This window comes from Trichogramma pretiosum, unplaced genomic scaffold, assembly GCF_000599845.2.
Source record: "Trichogramma pretiosum strain Unisexual culture from Peru unplaced genomic scaffold, Tpre_2.0 scaffold17, whole genome shotgun sequence".
NCBI classification, from domain to species: domain Eukaryota; kingdom Metazoa; phylum Arthropoda; class Insecta; order Hymenoptera; family Trichogrammatidae; genus Trichogramma; species Trichogramma pretiosum.
Window position 1 is genome coordinate 1,005,026 of NW_019641225.1, and position 16,160 is coordinate 1,021,185.

At 35.9% G+C, this 16,160-nt stretch overlaps 6 protein-coding genes across 9 annotated transcripts; 3 read left to right on the forward strand and 3 right to left on the reverse strand.

Moving 5' to 3' along the window:
* Positions 1-124: 124 nt before the first annotated feature.
* LOC106649212 (protein PFC0760c-like) lies at positions 125-2,376 on the reverse strand. Its single transcript, XM_014366507.2, has 5 exons — positions 2,102-2,376; positions 1,710-1,766; positions 1,323-1,484; positions 424-1,102; positions 125-339 (listed from the first exon to the last, which is right to left on the reverse strand). The coding sequence occupies exons 1-5, from the start codon at positions 2,156-2,158 to the stop codon at positions 266-268; spliced, it is 1,029 nt and encodes a 342-aa protein (XP_014221993.1). The 5' UTR covers positions 2,159-2,376; the 3' UTR covers positions 125-265.
* A 1,235-nt stretch (positions 2,377-3,611) lies between these two features.
* Positions 3,612-5,343, reverse strand: LOC106649304 (phosphoglycerate mutase 2). The gene is made up of 3 exons (XM_014366642.2): positions 5,142-5,343; positions 4,111-4,608; positions 3,612-4,018 (listed from the first exon to the last, which is right to left on the reverse strand). The coding sequence occupies exons 1-3, from the start codon at positions 5,239-5,241 to the stop codon at positions 3,852-3,854; spliced, it is 765 nt and encodes a 254-aa protein (XP_014222128.1). The 5' UTR covers positions 5,242-5,343; the 3' UTR covers positions 3,612-3,851.
* Positions 5,344-5,505: 162 nt separating this feature from the next.
* Positions 5,506-7,266, forward strand: LOC106649301. Its single transcript, XM_014366637.2, has 3 exons — positions 5,506-6,154; positions 6,227-6,500; positions 6,575-7,266. Exons 1-3 carry the CDS (start codon positions 5,970-5,972, stop codon positions 7,094-7,096), a joined length of 981 nt encoding a protein of 326 aa, XP_014222123.1. The 5' UTR covers positions 5,506-5,969; the 3' UTR covers positions 7,097-7,266.
* Positions 7,148-8,793, reverse strand: LOC106649302. 4 transcript variants are annotated; one of them, XM_014366640.2, is made up of 3 exons: positions 8,712-8,793; positions 7,649-8,339; positions 7,148-7,561 (listed from the first exon to the last, which is right to left on the reverse strand). In XM_014366640.2, exons 2-3 carry the CDS (start codon positions 8,314-8,316, stop codon positions 7,363-7,365), a joined length of 867 nt encoding a protein of 288 aa, XP_014222126.1. In that variant the 5' UTR covers positions 8,317-8,339; positions 8,712-8,793; the 3' UTR covers positions 7,148-7,362. The 4 variants fall into 4 exon arrangements, with proteins under 4 accessions (XP_014222126.1, XP_014222125.1, XP_014222124.1 ...); XM_014366639.2 differs by having other exon boundaries at positions 8,560-8,743; XM_014366638.2 differs by having other exon boundaries at positions 8,566-8,742.
* A 112-nt stretch (positions 8,794-8,905) lies between these two features.
* LOC106649214 (general transcription factor IIH subunit 3) lies at positions 8,906-10,946 on the forward strand. The gene is made up of 6 exons (XM_014366510.2): positions 8,906-9,353; positions 9,517-9,998; positions 10,067-10,207; positions 10,277-10,412; positions 10,487-10,523; positions 10,595-10,946. Exons 1-6 carry the CDS (start codon positions 9,344-9,346, stop codon positions 10,668-10,670), a joined length of 882 nt encoding a protein of 293 aa, XP_014221996.1. The 5' UTR covers positions 8,906-9,343; the 3' UTR covers positions 10,671-10,946.
* Positions 10,947-13,164: 2,218 nt separating this feature from the next.
* On the forward strand, positions 13,165-15,929 carry LOC106649061 (activin receptor type-1-like). The gene is made up of 6 exons (XM_014366329.1): positions 13,165-13,230; positions 13,332-13,524; positions 13,621-13,895; positions 14,753-15,414; positions 15,482-15,716; positions 15,792-15,929. Exons 1-6 carry the CDS (start codon positions 13,165-13,167, stop codon positions 15,927-15,929), a joined length of 1,569 nt encoding a protein of 522 aa, XP_014221815.1.
* Positions 15,930-16,160: the final 231 nt, after the last annotated feature.

Consider the following 16,160-nt stretch of genomic DNA (forward strand, 5'->3'; position numbering starts at 1 on the left):
CAAAGTGCTTTTGGTTTTTGAAAAAAAAATCTCATTTTTATAAAGTTAGCTTTTGGGCTTTTTTTGTTTTTCATGAGATCATATTTATTTTAGCAATTTTTAAAAAATAAATTTAAAAACTAGCTTGCTTGTTAATTTTAGTAGAAATTTATTACAAATAATTGTACAAGATTTGCATATGAATTCAAAAATATAAACTGTACAAAAACTATTTACATATGTACAAATATTACATTGTGAATAAAAATTAAGAGCGATTTTTATTTTATTTTGTAATAGTCGCTGGAAGCTTATCTTCTGGAAAACCGTTTGCAATGAGAGCTGCCCTCATTTCCAGACCTACAAAAAAACAAAAATACATTAATTTCTAATGATTAACCGCTTTTTAAATAAATTTAAAATATTTTAAGGGACAAAACTTACACTTTTTTTTAATGATCTCTACTTTCTTTTCCTCCTTTTGTGTATATTCCAACGGAAATTTATGGAGTACTGTAGCAACCGTATAAACAGACTGCATTAAAATTCTCGTTTTTCTGGCATCTTCCTTCGCTTCTTCACTTAAATTCTTATCATCATCGTAACAGAACCCTTTGAACCTTGCCATTTTTGCAGGATTATTTTCATTATTTCCATCATTTTCATCACCAGGTTCATGCAATTCAAAAAATTTCAAAATGTCTTTGGCTCCTTCTAGTATTTCATTATCGTCACTTGTATCACTTTCACTGTCTTCACTTTCATCATCTGTTTCATTTTCGTTGCTTGAATCCTCTTCGACTTTGCTGGCAACAAAATCAAAGAATTGGTCTCTTTCTTCATTGCTTTTCCAAGGTTTACCATTAGGATCACGAAAACGGAGACTGTTTGAATTTAAACCATTGCAATTGTCTTCTAAATTTTCTGATTCTACGTCATTTTTTTTTATCTTTACTTGAAATATGGATTCATCGTCTTTATTATTATCATGATTTTCATCAAAATTTTCATGACAATTTTCGTATTCATCTTCATCTTCTTGAGCCAATTCTTCAAATAACGTTGCTTCTATAACGCGTCTGTGATATTCACTTGCATTGTGGTCTGATACTTTTTGCTTTTTCTGAATGAAGTATGTTTATATAAGTTAAATAATACAAAAAATAATTTTTATTAATATTCAGTGAATAGGTATTTGGTAATTGTCCTAATGATTTCAATTATGATATTCAAATATCGTAATTTAACTACTAATACTCCGTTATAATAAAAATAATCAAGACAATACAAAAACTTATTGAAAAAATATTAAAATTTAAACTTTCTTGAAATAAAATACATACCTTTTTTTTTCTTGATGTTGAAGTTTCTTCTTCATCTTGGTTACAAGACCGTTTTCGTCTATTCTTTTTTTTAGGAATAACTACTTGTTCAACATCTTCATCAGAACTACTTTCGCTTAAATATTGATCATAATATTCATCATATGGAAGTTCTTCTCCTTCCTGTAATGAATAAAAAAAATTGCACAATCAAAAAAATGTTTAGCCATTAAAATATTAACATGCATCAAAAATTATAAATAGCAACACAATTTTGAAAGCTGACACACATTCATTGTTTTGCGTAATTACTAAAAAAATTATGAAATAGTAACAATTTTTAAGTTGAAACAATCATTTGAAGCTGAAGAAATATGCCAAATTCGACAATTTCAGGCTCAGACTTACAGTTGAGTCATAACCAAAATAATCTTCTAATTCGTCTAATTCCTCTTTGACATCACTCTGCGAACAAAGCAATTATTTACAGTATTAACATTTGAATACAGTAATGCTAGAAGAATTACTTTGTTTCTCATTTATTCATAGGGCTTTAGAGAACTGAATTGTTCATTTTTGCAAGAAATTTTTGTATTGTATCGGTTTTTAAATTTTTCAGTTTCAATGGAGGATTTTATTTTTCTCTTCATTTGATATAACCTATAATTATACATGCAACGGTACATATATCATTTATGAAAGCCACAAGTACATAGGTTATACTTTAATATGTAAAGAAAAAACCCATGAATAAATTGCAAGTTTATTATTATTTTTATGGTAAAATTATTGTTACTCACCGTGTATTCGATATCGACGGATGAAGCCGAACTCATGTCTTCTGATTTAAAGTCCATTTTGATTCGAAAATCAATGTAAAATGTTAACACAGATTTTTCAACAAAAACTGCAGATGTATGATTTTTAAACTATATAAAAGTTAAATAGTTAAACAGTTAATTAACAAACTTATAAACAACAGTAACAAAATGAGCGAAAGACTGCGTGAATACTGCGCCGGTGCGAGTTGCGACTTGTCTGCAACGTGGCTCAACTGAACTGAACACATGTGGCTTGATTTGAACAGTGATAGGTTCCAGTGCATGTCGTAACCGGACATCTGTTCTAATGTCCTATATGTAATACGATTCCAATTTGACGGTGCATAACTGCGTCATGACTGTCATCAAAGTGTATGTACGTCGCGAGTCGAGACAGAATTCTACGTATGTGTTGGCGCCTTTTTTGAATTTTATAATTTGAATATTACAATTTCAAACACATTATTGTTAAAAAATTTTACACTTAAATGATTTCTTTTTTTCAATTTAATTTTAGAAAAATTTACAGAAAAATTGACAGTTTTTTAAATGATTCGAATGACAAAATTTATCTTATATAAAGCAATCTTAATTTTCAATCAAATTCATGTCTCAAGAATATGTTTAACTGAATAGTCGATTGTGCGAAGAGTGAGATTTTGGAAAGCCGAGACAATATATTTTGGAAATTATTAAAAAGAAAATAATAAAGTTAAAAATAATGTTCATAAACAAATTATTTTTTTAAACGCCCAAAGTACGCTGAAGAGTACTAGTGGAAATCCAAACGAATGCTTGAAGGTTTTTATTGAAAGTAATGTTTAAATAATTAAGTGAAGTTTTTCATCTTTTTTCATAAAATTCGAAGCCCTTGGCGCGCAAAGCATACAGCCACTATACGGGTGAACGGGTCTCGCGAGAAATTCGAGAAACGAACCTATAGTAACTTACTCTAGCGATCCGGCTTAGTCATTCGAAATTCGAAGAGAAAGCGAGAAAGTCTCTCGTGTGCGATGGTTTTGTCCGATGTGGGCAACGTGTACGATGGTGCGATGGTGTCTTTAACAAAGTATCTTTATCTTGTTTTAGCCACGGAAAAATGGATGTCGTATCAATGATACCACGAATGAATGAATGTCAGTGTCATACCAATTAATGGGTTCATATCGATTTGTTTCAGTTACTGAATGAAATTAATTAGTGACAAATAATGAGACGAAAAATATCTCGCAAGCAAATCTTCCCTTCTCTGGATTACACATCCTTTGCAAAAAAAATGTCATAGCTTTTGGTGCCTAAAAGTGAAATTTCCTTTAATTAATTTTTTCCTATCACGAAGCTTTGACTTTAATTTTTTGTACTTCTTTGATAGTTTCTCCGTTTGTAACGTGCAAACGGAATTTTAACATATAGTCATGGGTATATTAACAAAAAATAAATTATTGGGTATCATGGAATATTTTTTAGAGTTAAATAAATATGTAAAATATAATTTTTCGAACGATTTTATGTGGAATATCAATTGAACACACCGGAACAGAATTGTTCAAAGAGTCATTCGATATCCTTATTTTTGGTTTTTATTGTACAGGTAACTTACAACTTTAGGATAATTTCTCTAATTCTCAACCATTCAATGGTGAAAACCAGAAACAATTTTGCAAGTGTAATTTGTATTCAACAAATAACATGAATTGATTGTGATTTATTTGCACAATTAGTTAACTGTTCACTTGGCTTTGCCCTGCGCAGCGACTGCTTCCATTGCTGCTTTTACAGTAGCTTCGTCGCCAAGGAATTTCATAGAAACTACAGGTTTGAAGTTCTCGTCCAACTCATAAACAAATGGAATACCAGTTGGCAGATTAAGACCCATGATTTGGTCATTGCTCAATTCTGAAATAAAATATTTCACGTTAACATATATCTCATTGTGCAAACAAGATGATTTCAATTTGGAGAAGATTATTATCAATATCAATACTTACGGTCAAGATGTTTTACAATGCCTCTCAAGCTGTTGCCATGAGCAGCAATGATGATTTTCTTGCCTTCTTTTAATTGTGGAATGATAACGTTGTTCCAGTAGGGCAGAGTTCTCTCAATGGTGAGCTTGAGAGATTCAAACTTGGGGAATTCTTCAGGTTTTGGCTCAGCAGCGTACCTGGGATCTTTTACAATGGCATCATAATATTTGTGATCGGCTTCCATTGGTGGTGGAGGGGTGTCGAAGGATCTTCTCCAGATTTGCACTTGCTCTTCACCATATTTTTGAGCAGTTTCAGTTTTGTTCATTCCAGTGAGTCCACCATAATGACGCTCATTCAATCGCCAAGTTTTGTTAATTGGAATGTTTTCTTGGCCAATCTCCTTCAAAATTGATCCCAGAGTGTTCTGTGCTCTGGTGAGCATTGACGTGTGAGCGACATCAAAAGTATATCCGGCATCTTTCAGAGCTTTGCCAGCAGCAAGGGCTTCAGCCTTGCCTAAAATTAACAGAATGCATAAATTAGTCAATTATGATCTATGTTTGAAATTGACTTTTGAGTAATAACTGTCAGAGACATGGTAATAATTCGTGTTATTCATTGACCTCAAAAAAACGTCAATGTGGCTTCGACTTCGACTATAAATTCACATTATTAGCAAGAAACTAGTCATCAATCGAGACGTCATGTGCTTTCGAAGATACTCTTCTCGAAAGTTTCACGGGACTCTCTATCTAATCGTCATTTCGTAATCGTCGCCGTAATGAATTCATTAGCCGAAGCATCTTTCGATCGAAACTGTGACCGATGCCGAGGCTGCAACGACCTTTGCAACGAAAATAAATCCACGCACGACTATGAATAGACGCGAATGTCACTACCGCAAACGCGAACATCACTACCGTCGGGCGAGTCTCGCTCTCCAGATCCGTCGCGCGCGTGACCTTTTTTTGCCCTTGAGAAGAAAAGAGAAGCGAATCAAGGTCCGCGCGCAGAAACGGTCGGATCGCGATGTCAATTGCTGCACTCACCTTTGTCGGAGAGGCCAGCGTCGAACCATCCGCAGAACAGATTCAGCTGATTCCACTCGCTCTCGCCGTGGCGAACCATAACGATCTTGTACTTGGACATGTTTTTGCCTATTTTCGTTTTACTTTGACGATTTACTGAAGAACTCGTGCTGTGTGCTCGCTCGCGCACGGATCAATTGTTAATAATTGTATGTGTGTACGTACGGACTGACTACGTGCGCGGAGCAGTCGACGTCGTCGGATCTCTCTGCCGAGCATGCGGGAAACTATATAATCGCGCGGTCGATACTAGCGGACTACTTTTTCTCCCACTCCCCGCAAAACGACGACGACGACGACGACGATATCGTAATCGCAGCACAGCAAGCAATTCATATATATAGGCCTACATGCGCAAGTGATTCTCTATATAGGGATTTAATTCCAATGATTTTGATATGATTACAATGATGACAATAATGATGAGCACGCGAACGAGTAAGATGACAATTCACTAACAATCCACGCTCACGTTGTGATTGATCTTTCGCGCAGTGATGAATGGGAGCTGTCAAATACTTTGCACACATACATTAGCATCATACACATATACAGCGGCCGGTTACGATCGCGAATTCTCCTAACCTGCCCGAAGTGCTTGTGCATCGCGTCGCTGTCAACACACTCACGAGTCCATTGTTATTGTGCTTATTTATAAACCCTCGTTATAATTTTTAGAGCTTGACATTCGTTTTCGAAGCAGCACACGAGTATGGCGCAATGACGGAGATCGCGAGTTTGGAGTTACTTTAACGATATAATACGCGCTTCGTTGAACATCGAATCGTCATGGAACAGGTGGAAACGTTGGGCAGCGACGAGGAGTCGTTCTCCAACAGCAGTAGCAGCATTCTGACCACCGCTAGTAAACAAAGCATTTTATACGCCGATACTACGTGCAATTGGAAGATTGGTAATGACAAGAGTCTCAATGAATGTGTATCAACGATGCTGGTGTCTGAGGCAGAAGACAAGTAATAATTTGTTTTCTTTCATTTTGTCATAATCGCCATGTTTTCTTGATAAATTACAATTGTTTTGTGCAGAACAAGTCTGGAAGATGTAGTTTCTTTGGAAACTTGCATTGCTTTGACAGCGGATCCATCTGGGGAAGCTTGCAGAATCGAATTCAAAATGTTGAATCAACAAAAAATCGCCAGAGTCGCAGTTGTTTCAGAAGCTTCTGTTTTAGAGTTTTTCAAACAATCTGGAGAGTACGCAACCACGGTATTTGCAGAATTTGTTGATGAGTTTCAAGATCATATGGTGTATTTTGCAGAAGCGAGTATTCAGCCCCCTTCTACAGAAGCAAGTGTCAAAGTAAGTGTTTTATCATACAATAGCCAACATCAAGTACTGACTATTTAAATAAGTAATGAATTTGTGTTTTATAGCTGACAAGAACAATGAGTAAAAATTCTTCAATATGGGTTTATGGAATCAAGCTCATTCTTACTGAAGATTTGGCTAAACCACAGAAGTCTGGCTTTAACATGGATTATTTGAATGATTATTTTAGTAATTCAAATGACGCAAGGTCAGAAAAAGCTAAAAAATTCCTCACATCATTTGCTAGAATTGAAAATAATTCAGGAGGTTTCAATCAGATTTTAAATAACATGGGAAGTTTGTTCCCTAATTTTGAAAGAATGTCAATTAATTCTCAATCTCAAGAACTCATAGAAAACCATGAGAAGGAATTAAGTAATGGAAAAAGCAGTGATAAAGTACAAAAAGAAAATATTAATGAATGTAATGGTGACCCAAAAGATGTGTCTAATATAAAAAATTATATTGATGAGAAGCTGAATAGTTTTGAAGCAAGACTGATGAATCGCGTTGAATCAATGGAACGTGATATTAATAAAAAACTTGACTTAATTTTACAAAAATTAGCTGATAGTAATACTAGATAGCAGAAAATTATTGCAACTATGTACATAACAAAAGTGTTGAAATCATGTGAATCATTTGAAAAATTTTTTATTTATATCCTCTCATGATATTAACTATAATTTTGTGTAATTATAAAAATAGCGTAGCTTAAAGTGGAATAAAATAAATACTTTATATCTAAACAGAAAAACTGCATAGAATTATATCCATGCTATAAAAATTACCAAAAAAAGATATAATAGTTTAATCTTATAGATTTAATAACCACTAAGTTGAACGTTACAAGCTAAGATTTAACGCTCTCATCTTTTACTTCTTCCTCTACAACATCACCTTTCATCTTTACATTATCTTCTACCTTATCTTCTACAGGATCCCAGTTATGCAACTGCTTACGCCACAACTTCACCATACCATCCCATCCTCTTCTACTATATTTTATATGCATTGGAGGTGTACGAGGATGTTCTTTGGTTCGTTGTTCTCTAAAAAATTGTAATTTCCATTATTTATATAATCATTTCCATTATTAGAGTACTCAAGTTTTGCAGAATGGATAAGGTTTTACTTACTTTGGAACTTCACGAATATATCTGTCATAGCCAATAGTATTTTTTCCATAATCAATATCTTTTTGTCTTCTAGCAAGAACAGCACGATCTTTTTCATACTCTGTTCTTTTTTGCCCATTCGATACAGTGCTTGAACTAGAAGTGCTGGTTTTTCTATTTCTTGAATATGCAGCTTCATCTTCATCATAAACGTCCCTGTTTCTCAATCTTTTCCGAACTGGAGAAGCACTTTGTGATTTAGTAACAGGCTCTCTGTAATTTTTACCATTATGTAACAGGTCCGTTTCCTCGCTACTGGACCTAGAAGAGTTCACTCTGAAGGCGTAGTCAATATCACTACTGTTTAGACCAGGAATTAACTCTACTTTTCCACCAGGCAATGATAAATCAATTTTTCCATTGGAGGAATCAGATACATTCTGAGAAGAATCTGAGGAGTTCATATCGCACCAAGGGATATTTGTTGGTTTTGGATTGATTGGCTGTAAAAGATTAGTGGCCTGCTGATGACTGTTGACATTTTTGGCATCTTCGCTTTCGTCTTCGTCGTCGTCGGTCTTAATTTCTAGATTTCTGCTGCAACAAATGGCCTCGTTGAGAAGGGCGTCCTCCTCATCTTCGATGTAAGAGTGCCTCTTCTTTTCTTCAGCTATCAATGAAGCCATCATCGCAGCAAGTTTCAATCTAGCCTCTGTAACATAAACGAGGATCGAATTTATATTGTTGTGTATTAGCTATAATAATACACGTTTCGTAGCACACTGAGGCACACACATACAGCCGTACACAGCTGTACAAGATAATGAGAGATTGTTGAACGTCAACACGCAAAAAAATTAAGAGCGAGAAAAAAAATGTTCATTATCCTCGAATGGCGTCATAACCTTCGGGGCTTCGACAAAGCGACTCACACGTACAGTTGCTACAGGCAAGTATATACAGTCGTATCTCGGATGATGCGCTCGTGAGCGTGGGTTGAAAACGTAAACGAGTAGTAAAAGTTGTATTATTGACTCGTCTCGGTTGACAACAATGCAGCACTACTATATTTCGCAGGCGGTACCTTGTATATGTAAACACGACAACGGCACACGCACAACAGTGGAAATTCTGCGGGCTCAGCTCCGGGAGCGCGCGCGAGAGACCGCAAATTATATATTCGCTTGTGTATAAGGCCTATACAGTAGGTAGTAGGCCGCTTGTGTGCCCTCATGTACGATTACACAGAAATGAGACGCGCGATGGTCGCGCGTTTTTCAATCCAATTTGCGCGCCTTTTTCGACTGAGCAACTTGCGCAGGGTTAGGGCACTATTTCAATGAGGCCTGACTGTCATGTGTCTTCGCGCTCATCGTGAGGCACTTTCGGGAAACGATAATCACCGCGCGTCATTTCGCGAGAACACATGAGACGGATTATTGAATAAAGGAGCTTCATTGATTGAAATAAAAAAAACATTTCGAGGATTCAATTTTGCGAGTTTCGAAATCTCATCTAGACTCGCGTGACCTCTGTAGACGCCGGCTGTCAAGCTGCGATCCGCATCCGCGGCACACATTATGCAGCTTCGCGCTCGCGCCGCATGAGTGTTTTTTTCCAGTATTCGTCTGTCTGTATACACAAACACGGCAAATATAAACATTCTTTTTGCGAACAATCATATGCATCTTTTGGATAATTAGATTAGATTTCGCGATGGCTACAGGTGAGATGATTAAAATATCAATTTTCATGCGTACCTTGCAAGCTGTTGGCTGGAATTAAAATCATTTTGAAATTTAACCTATTACATTTAATATAAGAAAAGTTGCTTGAATCAAACATTTATCAATGGCAAGTTTCTCAGACAGTTTTGTTTATCGTTACAGATATTGAAAAAAGTCTTCTCATCATAGTATTGGATATTAATCCAATGCAGAAGCTTGTTAAACAAGTCATTACTCAAGTTTTAAGCTCAACGATAGTGTTTGCCAATGCTCATTTAATGCAGCGATCGAATAACATACTGGCATTCATGTCCTGTCATGATCACGGTGCAGAATTTTTGTATCCCAAGGACGACATGCCAGGTGTAAGACAATACGATGGACAATATGAAAAATTTTCACAACTTGAGCACACAGTGCGCAAACAGATTCATAAAATAGTCGGTGAAATGCCAATGAAACACAGTAATGAGACTCTGATTTCTGGTGCCTTATCCATGGGTCTATGCTATATTACCAGACTAGAGCGGGAAAAATATGCTGGAGAAAAAATAAATTCGAGAATGATTGTAATAACTGGAAGTGTAGATTCTGCTACACAGTATATGCATTATATGAATATATTTTTTACTGCTCAAAAGATGGTTAGTAGTTGAAATTGTATATCATTTTTATGCTTACATTGTATACATATGCATTTCATTTTTTTTAGGGAATAATTTTGGATGTATGTAGTTTGGAACATGAACTCACTTTACTTCAACAAGGTTGTGATTTAACAGGAGGTAATTACTTGAAACTACCACAAAATAATGGAAAACCAAATATACCTGGACTGTTGCAGTATTTAATGGTTGGTTCTTTATATTACAACTCTTTAATTGTTTGCTGATATCACTCACAAAAACAATATTACTTGCAGTGGATATTCCTACCAGACCCGGCAATAAGATCCAAATTAGTTTTGCCACCACCCGTAAAAGTAGATTATAGAGCAGCTTGTTTTTGTCATCAGGAGTTAATCGATACTGGATATGTTTGTTCAGTATGTCTTTCAAGTAAGTAATGCACTGCAAAAAAATAATATATAATACATTAGTATAACAATCTAATGAGATGTGTTTAATTTCAGTTTTCTGCAAAATTAGACCTATTTGCACCACTTGCCAGTGAGTATTAAATAATATCATTCATCCATTTAAAACTATGAATTTTATTTCTCAATATTTAATTTTTTCAGTACTATGTTTAAGGTCGCTGTCCCGCTGGCACATAAACCAAAAAAGAGGAAAAAAGCCATTGATATGGTACAATAAGTTAATTAGATTATTCTGTAAATAGAATGTTTTACCATTGCTTCGTAATGAGTTCAACTCATTGACCTAATCACACATGTAAATAATACTGTATTTATTTGATATCATTAACCATGCATTATGAATCATTAATATATTTATGATTATTATTATTATTATTTTGTTTTTGAAATTCTTGATTTGTTGAGTACAAATTGTTAAGTTAGTCAATATAGACTGATTGTCATTTGTATGATATTAAGAATTATTTTGAATTAAAAATTTTTTTTAAAAACATTCATTTTCTTTATTATTTATGATATGAAAAAACGTTAAGACAAATATTTGCTACGTAAAAAAGAGAGAAAAATTAATTTCAATTGAATAGTTTTTCAAACTAATTGATTCTGCGTTCAGAGTATGTACATGTGGGAGGTGGAACACGCATTTGAGTATTGGAAAGTATACAATGCCGCAGTGCCTCAATGTAAGCTACCCGTGAGAACTAAAGGAATAAGGTAAAATCAACCGTACCCTATTTCTCTAGTTTTTATTAGAATTAAAATTGAATGCACAGAGTCGATGCATAGAGTCAGTATCGTATACCTCCTAATACAGAGTTTAATTTCATTGCACTAGAAAAGATTCGAAAAGACCCAAAAAATGGTGTCAATAATTTTTACATAAAATATCGTGAAATTTATTTAGACTACTGAATTGTATTTAGTGAAAGTAATTACCACTTGATTTATTCCATCATTTCTTAAAAACAGAATAAGTATTCAATTTTCACTTTAAATTTAGCGAAATAACAACTGTAGGTGAGCGGACGTAACTCAGTTAACGTATAATTCATTTCAATACTGCCGACTCTCAGCATGTGTAAACGAGTCATCGAGTTTCGCAAAAAATCGCCATTATGTGTTGCGAGCTAAGAAGCGCAGGCGGGGCTTCCTCGAAGATAACGATTTCATTCAATAATCTTGCGATACACTCCGAGAGGCAGTATGACTTTTATATCTGGTGTTATGAAATTTCTCAAATTTTCAACATCATTAAAATTTATGAATTAATAAAAAAATGAGCTTTGTTTTTCTTAACAATATGCACTAGATTATAGACGACAAAAAACGTTGTCAAAGAGCTATCCTTAAATAATGTTGATTACAAAATACATTGTCCTTTGTCCTAAATAAAACTTATCCTTTTTTATTTTTCCGATGTAACTTTGAACAAAATCGACAAATTGCAACGTTATTGTATTCAAATTGAAGTCGAACCGTTGATTTTTTAAAATCAAGACTCATATATTGAACAATTCATGTACCCATAGTTTAAGCGTTCCTAATTTTTTTTCGTTTCATCGTGATAAAAAATAGAATAAAATTAGTTTGATACGAATAAAATTGACCAAGTCGTTCTTTAAATCTCAATCCATATTAATACATCTAAATCTACACACAAACTCTGAGTTCAAGTAAAAATTATATCGTTATTTTATGAAGTACTGGAGAAAAATGTTCGAAATGTTTCACACGAATTTTTCAGATAATTAAAATGAAAATGTTGCCGTACATTTTAGAACAACAGCGCAAAAGAGATTTATCGAATTTCAAATTAGGAGAGAGAGAGACGAATGCAGCGGTATACATCCATACATATTTTGAAGCTACTGTCCACTACTTTCACTTTTAATTAGCTGCGCACGCTTGGCTCAAAACTGTAATACCTCTAATTAATTGTTTTAGGCTCAGTTATGATTGACTGCTTGGCCAGAACACATCATACCAACATACACTTCCATTGTCATCTTTTCAAGTCTTTGCGTACACGTGTTTTGGTGCCATATTATTACAACCAGTAAGTGTTGTTTTATTCATTGTTATTTTATAGATGAAAATTATTTTAACATTTTCATACTATCATTGTTATTTGAGAAGTAGTTTTTTTTAATATATATTGTGGATTCTGAGTAGCTCACTATAAAGTGACCAATACTAGAAGGACATGATTTTGACATTCAACTTGTCCCTCTTAATAGGTTTTAATTGAAACGAGAAAAATTATAAAAATAACTAGACCTTTTGGTTTTGAGGGTGTTCTATATAATGATTGTATTTGACAAATTTTCTTTTATTTCAATTTTTAAATTACTTATCATTTTTTAATACGATTAAAATATGTCGCCGGTTCTCGTGAAAACACACCTCATCAAATAAAAACGCTGTGAAGAAAAGCCCTTCTCATCGAATCACGATTTAACGAATCACGTCGAAAATATGATTTTCTTCTCGATGTAGAACGTGCCTGAGAAGTCAAACAGTATTTTTTTTTCAAAAAATGACCGCTGAAGTGAAAAAATTGCAACCGTGCTAGGCTCAAATAAATATTTACAGTGCATATATGGGATGCGTCATCGTGCACCCAAATTAAAATCTCATGCGTTCACTGATACAGATGATTTTTATTTTCAGTTATGTCATCGTAATTTTTCATTTTGTATCACAATCGGAAAATGAAGTGCCATGTTTGCGAAGGTGACGAGTGCGACAAACCAGGCGTGTGCGAAAACGCCATTATGGTAAGTGGAATTTTTTTTTTCAATCGACAATCGATCGCGATTAATTGTCGGCATGTCATCGGATTTAATCGATCTTTACATTGCTTTCACGAATGTATTAGTGCTTCAAGTCGACCGTAACGGAGCAGAACGGCGAGACGCGAATCAGCAGAGGCTGCATCTTGCAGCGAGATCACGTGCTTTTCACCTGCGGCAAGACGAACGACAATGTACGAAAAATTGGCACCGGCTCGATCCACGCGATCTGCTGCCAGGGCGAGTTCTGCAACTCCGGACCCTTTCCAGAAGGACCGCGTGAGTATGATTACATTATCTCTCTGAACCCGACTCTGAACCCTGATCAATTTGAATCAAAACTTTTTACGCTCTCGATTTAATTGCGATTCGCAGGAGCTTCGAACAACATGAGTTTGAATGCCGGACTTGCACTCACCATCGGGCTGATCTTCCTTACTTTCGTCATAGTCTTCGCCCTTCTGTGTTTCTTATGCAAGAAAAAACGAGCAGTTCTGACCTCTCGTCGTAATCGAAAGTTTATCGAGGAAGGTCGCGAGCAAGAAATGCTAGCATTTGCAACTGCGGCTCGCGCGAATGGCGACGCTCCGCAGGGTGACGATAATACCGATGAATTTCGTGCTACGGCAGCAGGAGACAGTACAATCAAGGTATGACGGTTTTTTTAAATCAAATGTTACGTATAATATTATTATAAGTAAGGTTAAAGTGCCAATGAGCAAAACTAGGCCGTACCTTGTATACTAGTTTTTATGAAGAAAAAATATTATTCGGTACTAAAATTGTTGAAAAAAAAACCAATGAACTTAACATTCTCGTAACTTTTTAAGTTTTTTCGGTTAAATTTCATTTAACAGTAACTTTTCTCCATTGAAAGTACGTTTCAAGATATGAAATAAAGTGTAAATAAAACTTGAAAGTGTAATTAATATTTATTAACACAGAATTTTATTAATTTATTATTAGTTAATTATTGACTTGGTCGTTTGAGGACGTGTTAAAAGTAAAGCCTTCCACCCTCGACCAGTAGTAAACACTTGGCTTGGTTTTCGCAATCCACAAATTAAATGAGATATAACTTGTATCACAATCTTCTTCTTCTTAATGACTTAAAAAGTTTGTTTATAATATTTGACCTCGTGATGTTATGTTGAAACTATACTAATCGATTGAAATTGATTACTGTACATTTTTTTACCCATAAATTATTTTAACTTGAGTGATATATTTAACGATCACAATTGAAATAACAACAAGAAATAAGTTTCTGACTTATAATTAATTGTACAAAAGTAAGCTGTGAAAACAGTTATTTATTCGGCCAAACATATAGGTACGTAGAAAATGAGCATTAGTACCAGTATACTCTTTCATGGTCCATAATTACTACATCAGGTTTGCCGTAATTTTACAATTATTTTATCAACTTTAGTATTACAACACTTTTAAACATTACTTGCGATCGTTCGAGTCAACGCTAACGAAACACATACGATCTTTCTTTCAGGAATATTTGGGCGGTCAAAGCTGCACGAGCGGATCGGGTTCGGGTCAGATTCAGCTGGTTTGGCGAACTCTGTCGAGGCAGGTGGCCCTCATCGAGCGCCTCAGCACCATCGGGGACAGCGCGATTCTCGCTCGAGGCAGCTTCGGCCGCGAGATCTGGCGCGGCGTCTGGCGCAGCGAGGACGTCGCCGTGAAGATATACAGTTCGCGCGACGAGGCCAAGTGGGCCCGGGAGACCGAGGCCTACATGCGGTTTCTGCCCTCCAGGCAGCACGACAACATCCTCGGCTACATCGGCAGCGACGTGACCAGTAGGGCCGGCTGCACTCAGCTGTGGATCGTCACGAATTATCACCCTGCGGGATCTCTCTACCGGCATTTGCTGCGGCTCGTGAAGGCGGTGAACCACGAGCAGATGTTCAAAATCTGCTCGAGCATCGCCGAGGGCCTGCTGTATCTGCACACGGAGATTCAGGGCACTCAGGGCAAACCCGCGATGGCGCATCGCAATCTCGCGTCGAGGAACGTCGTCGTCAAGCACGACGGATCTTGCGCCATCGCCGATCTATCGTGTTGCGCGACGCAGGACAAGCTCGCCGAGAGATTCGACACGACCAGACTGTCGTCGAGACGATACATGAGCCCGGAACTGCTGGACCACAGGTAAGCTTTGTGAATATTCGCGACCCGACGATTATGATTATTCTTAACGTAATGATTTCTCTGGCAGCTACGATCACGAATGTCTGGAGGGATTCCGCCAAGCCGACATCTACAGCCTTGGACTTATTTTTTGGGAAGTTTGCACCAGATGTTCCAGCAATGGCGTTGCTTCTGATTATTCGGCTCCGTTCGCCGAGTGGCTGACGAGCGACAAACGAGAGCCCACTCACGAGGAAATGCTCAAAGTCGTTGTTACCGATCAACGAAGGCCTTCGATTCCCGATTGCTGGCACGACGATCAGGTATTTTACTTACTTTTTTTTTTTTGAACATAGTTGAACCTTGTGCGAAATACACGTTTGAATTTTCTTTTTCAGAGTTTATCCGGAATGGCTCGCTTGATAAGAGAGTGTTGGTATCAAAGAGCCGCGGCAAGACTTCCGATACTGCGAATAAAGAAAACCCTTGTAAAATTAGCTACCAGCGACCCCGATGTCGATCTGCATAGGGATTAAATTACGTCAATAATTTTCTCAATTTGAAAATTTATATAGTCCATTAGCGATAGTTATTTTTCAAGTAAATGAACAAATAATGTGCTTTAACACCAAGCAAAATTTTCGGCGGAATTGAAAATACTCACATAAAAAATTCGATATGAAGAATTTTTTTTATATTTAAAGCCAACACTTTTTTAAAGGTAATCGTTATTTATCTTGTTAAACGAATGTCTATGCGATTCTGTA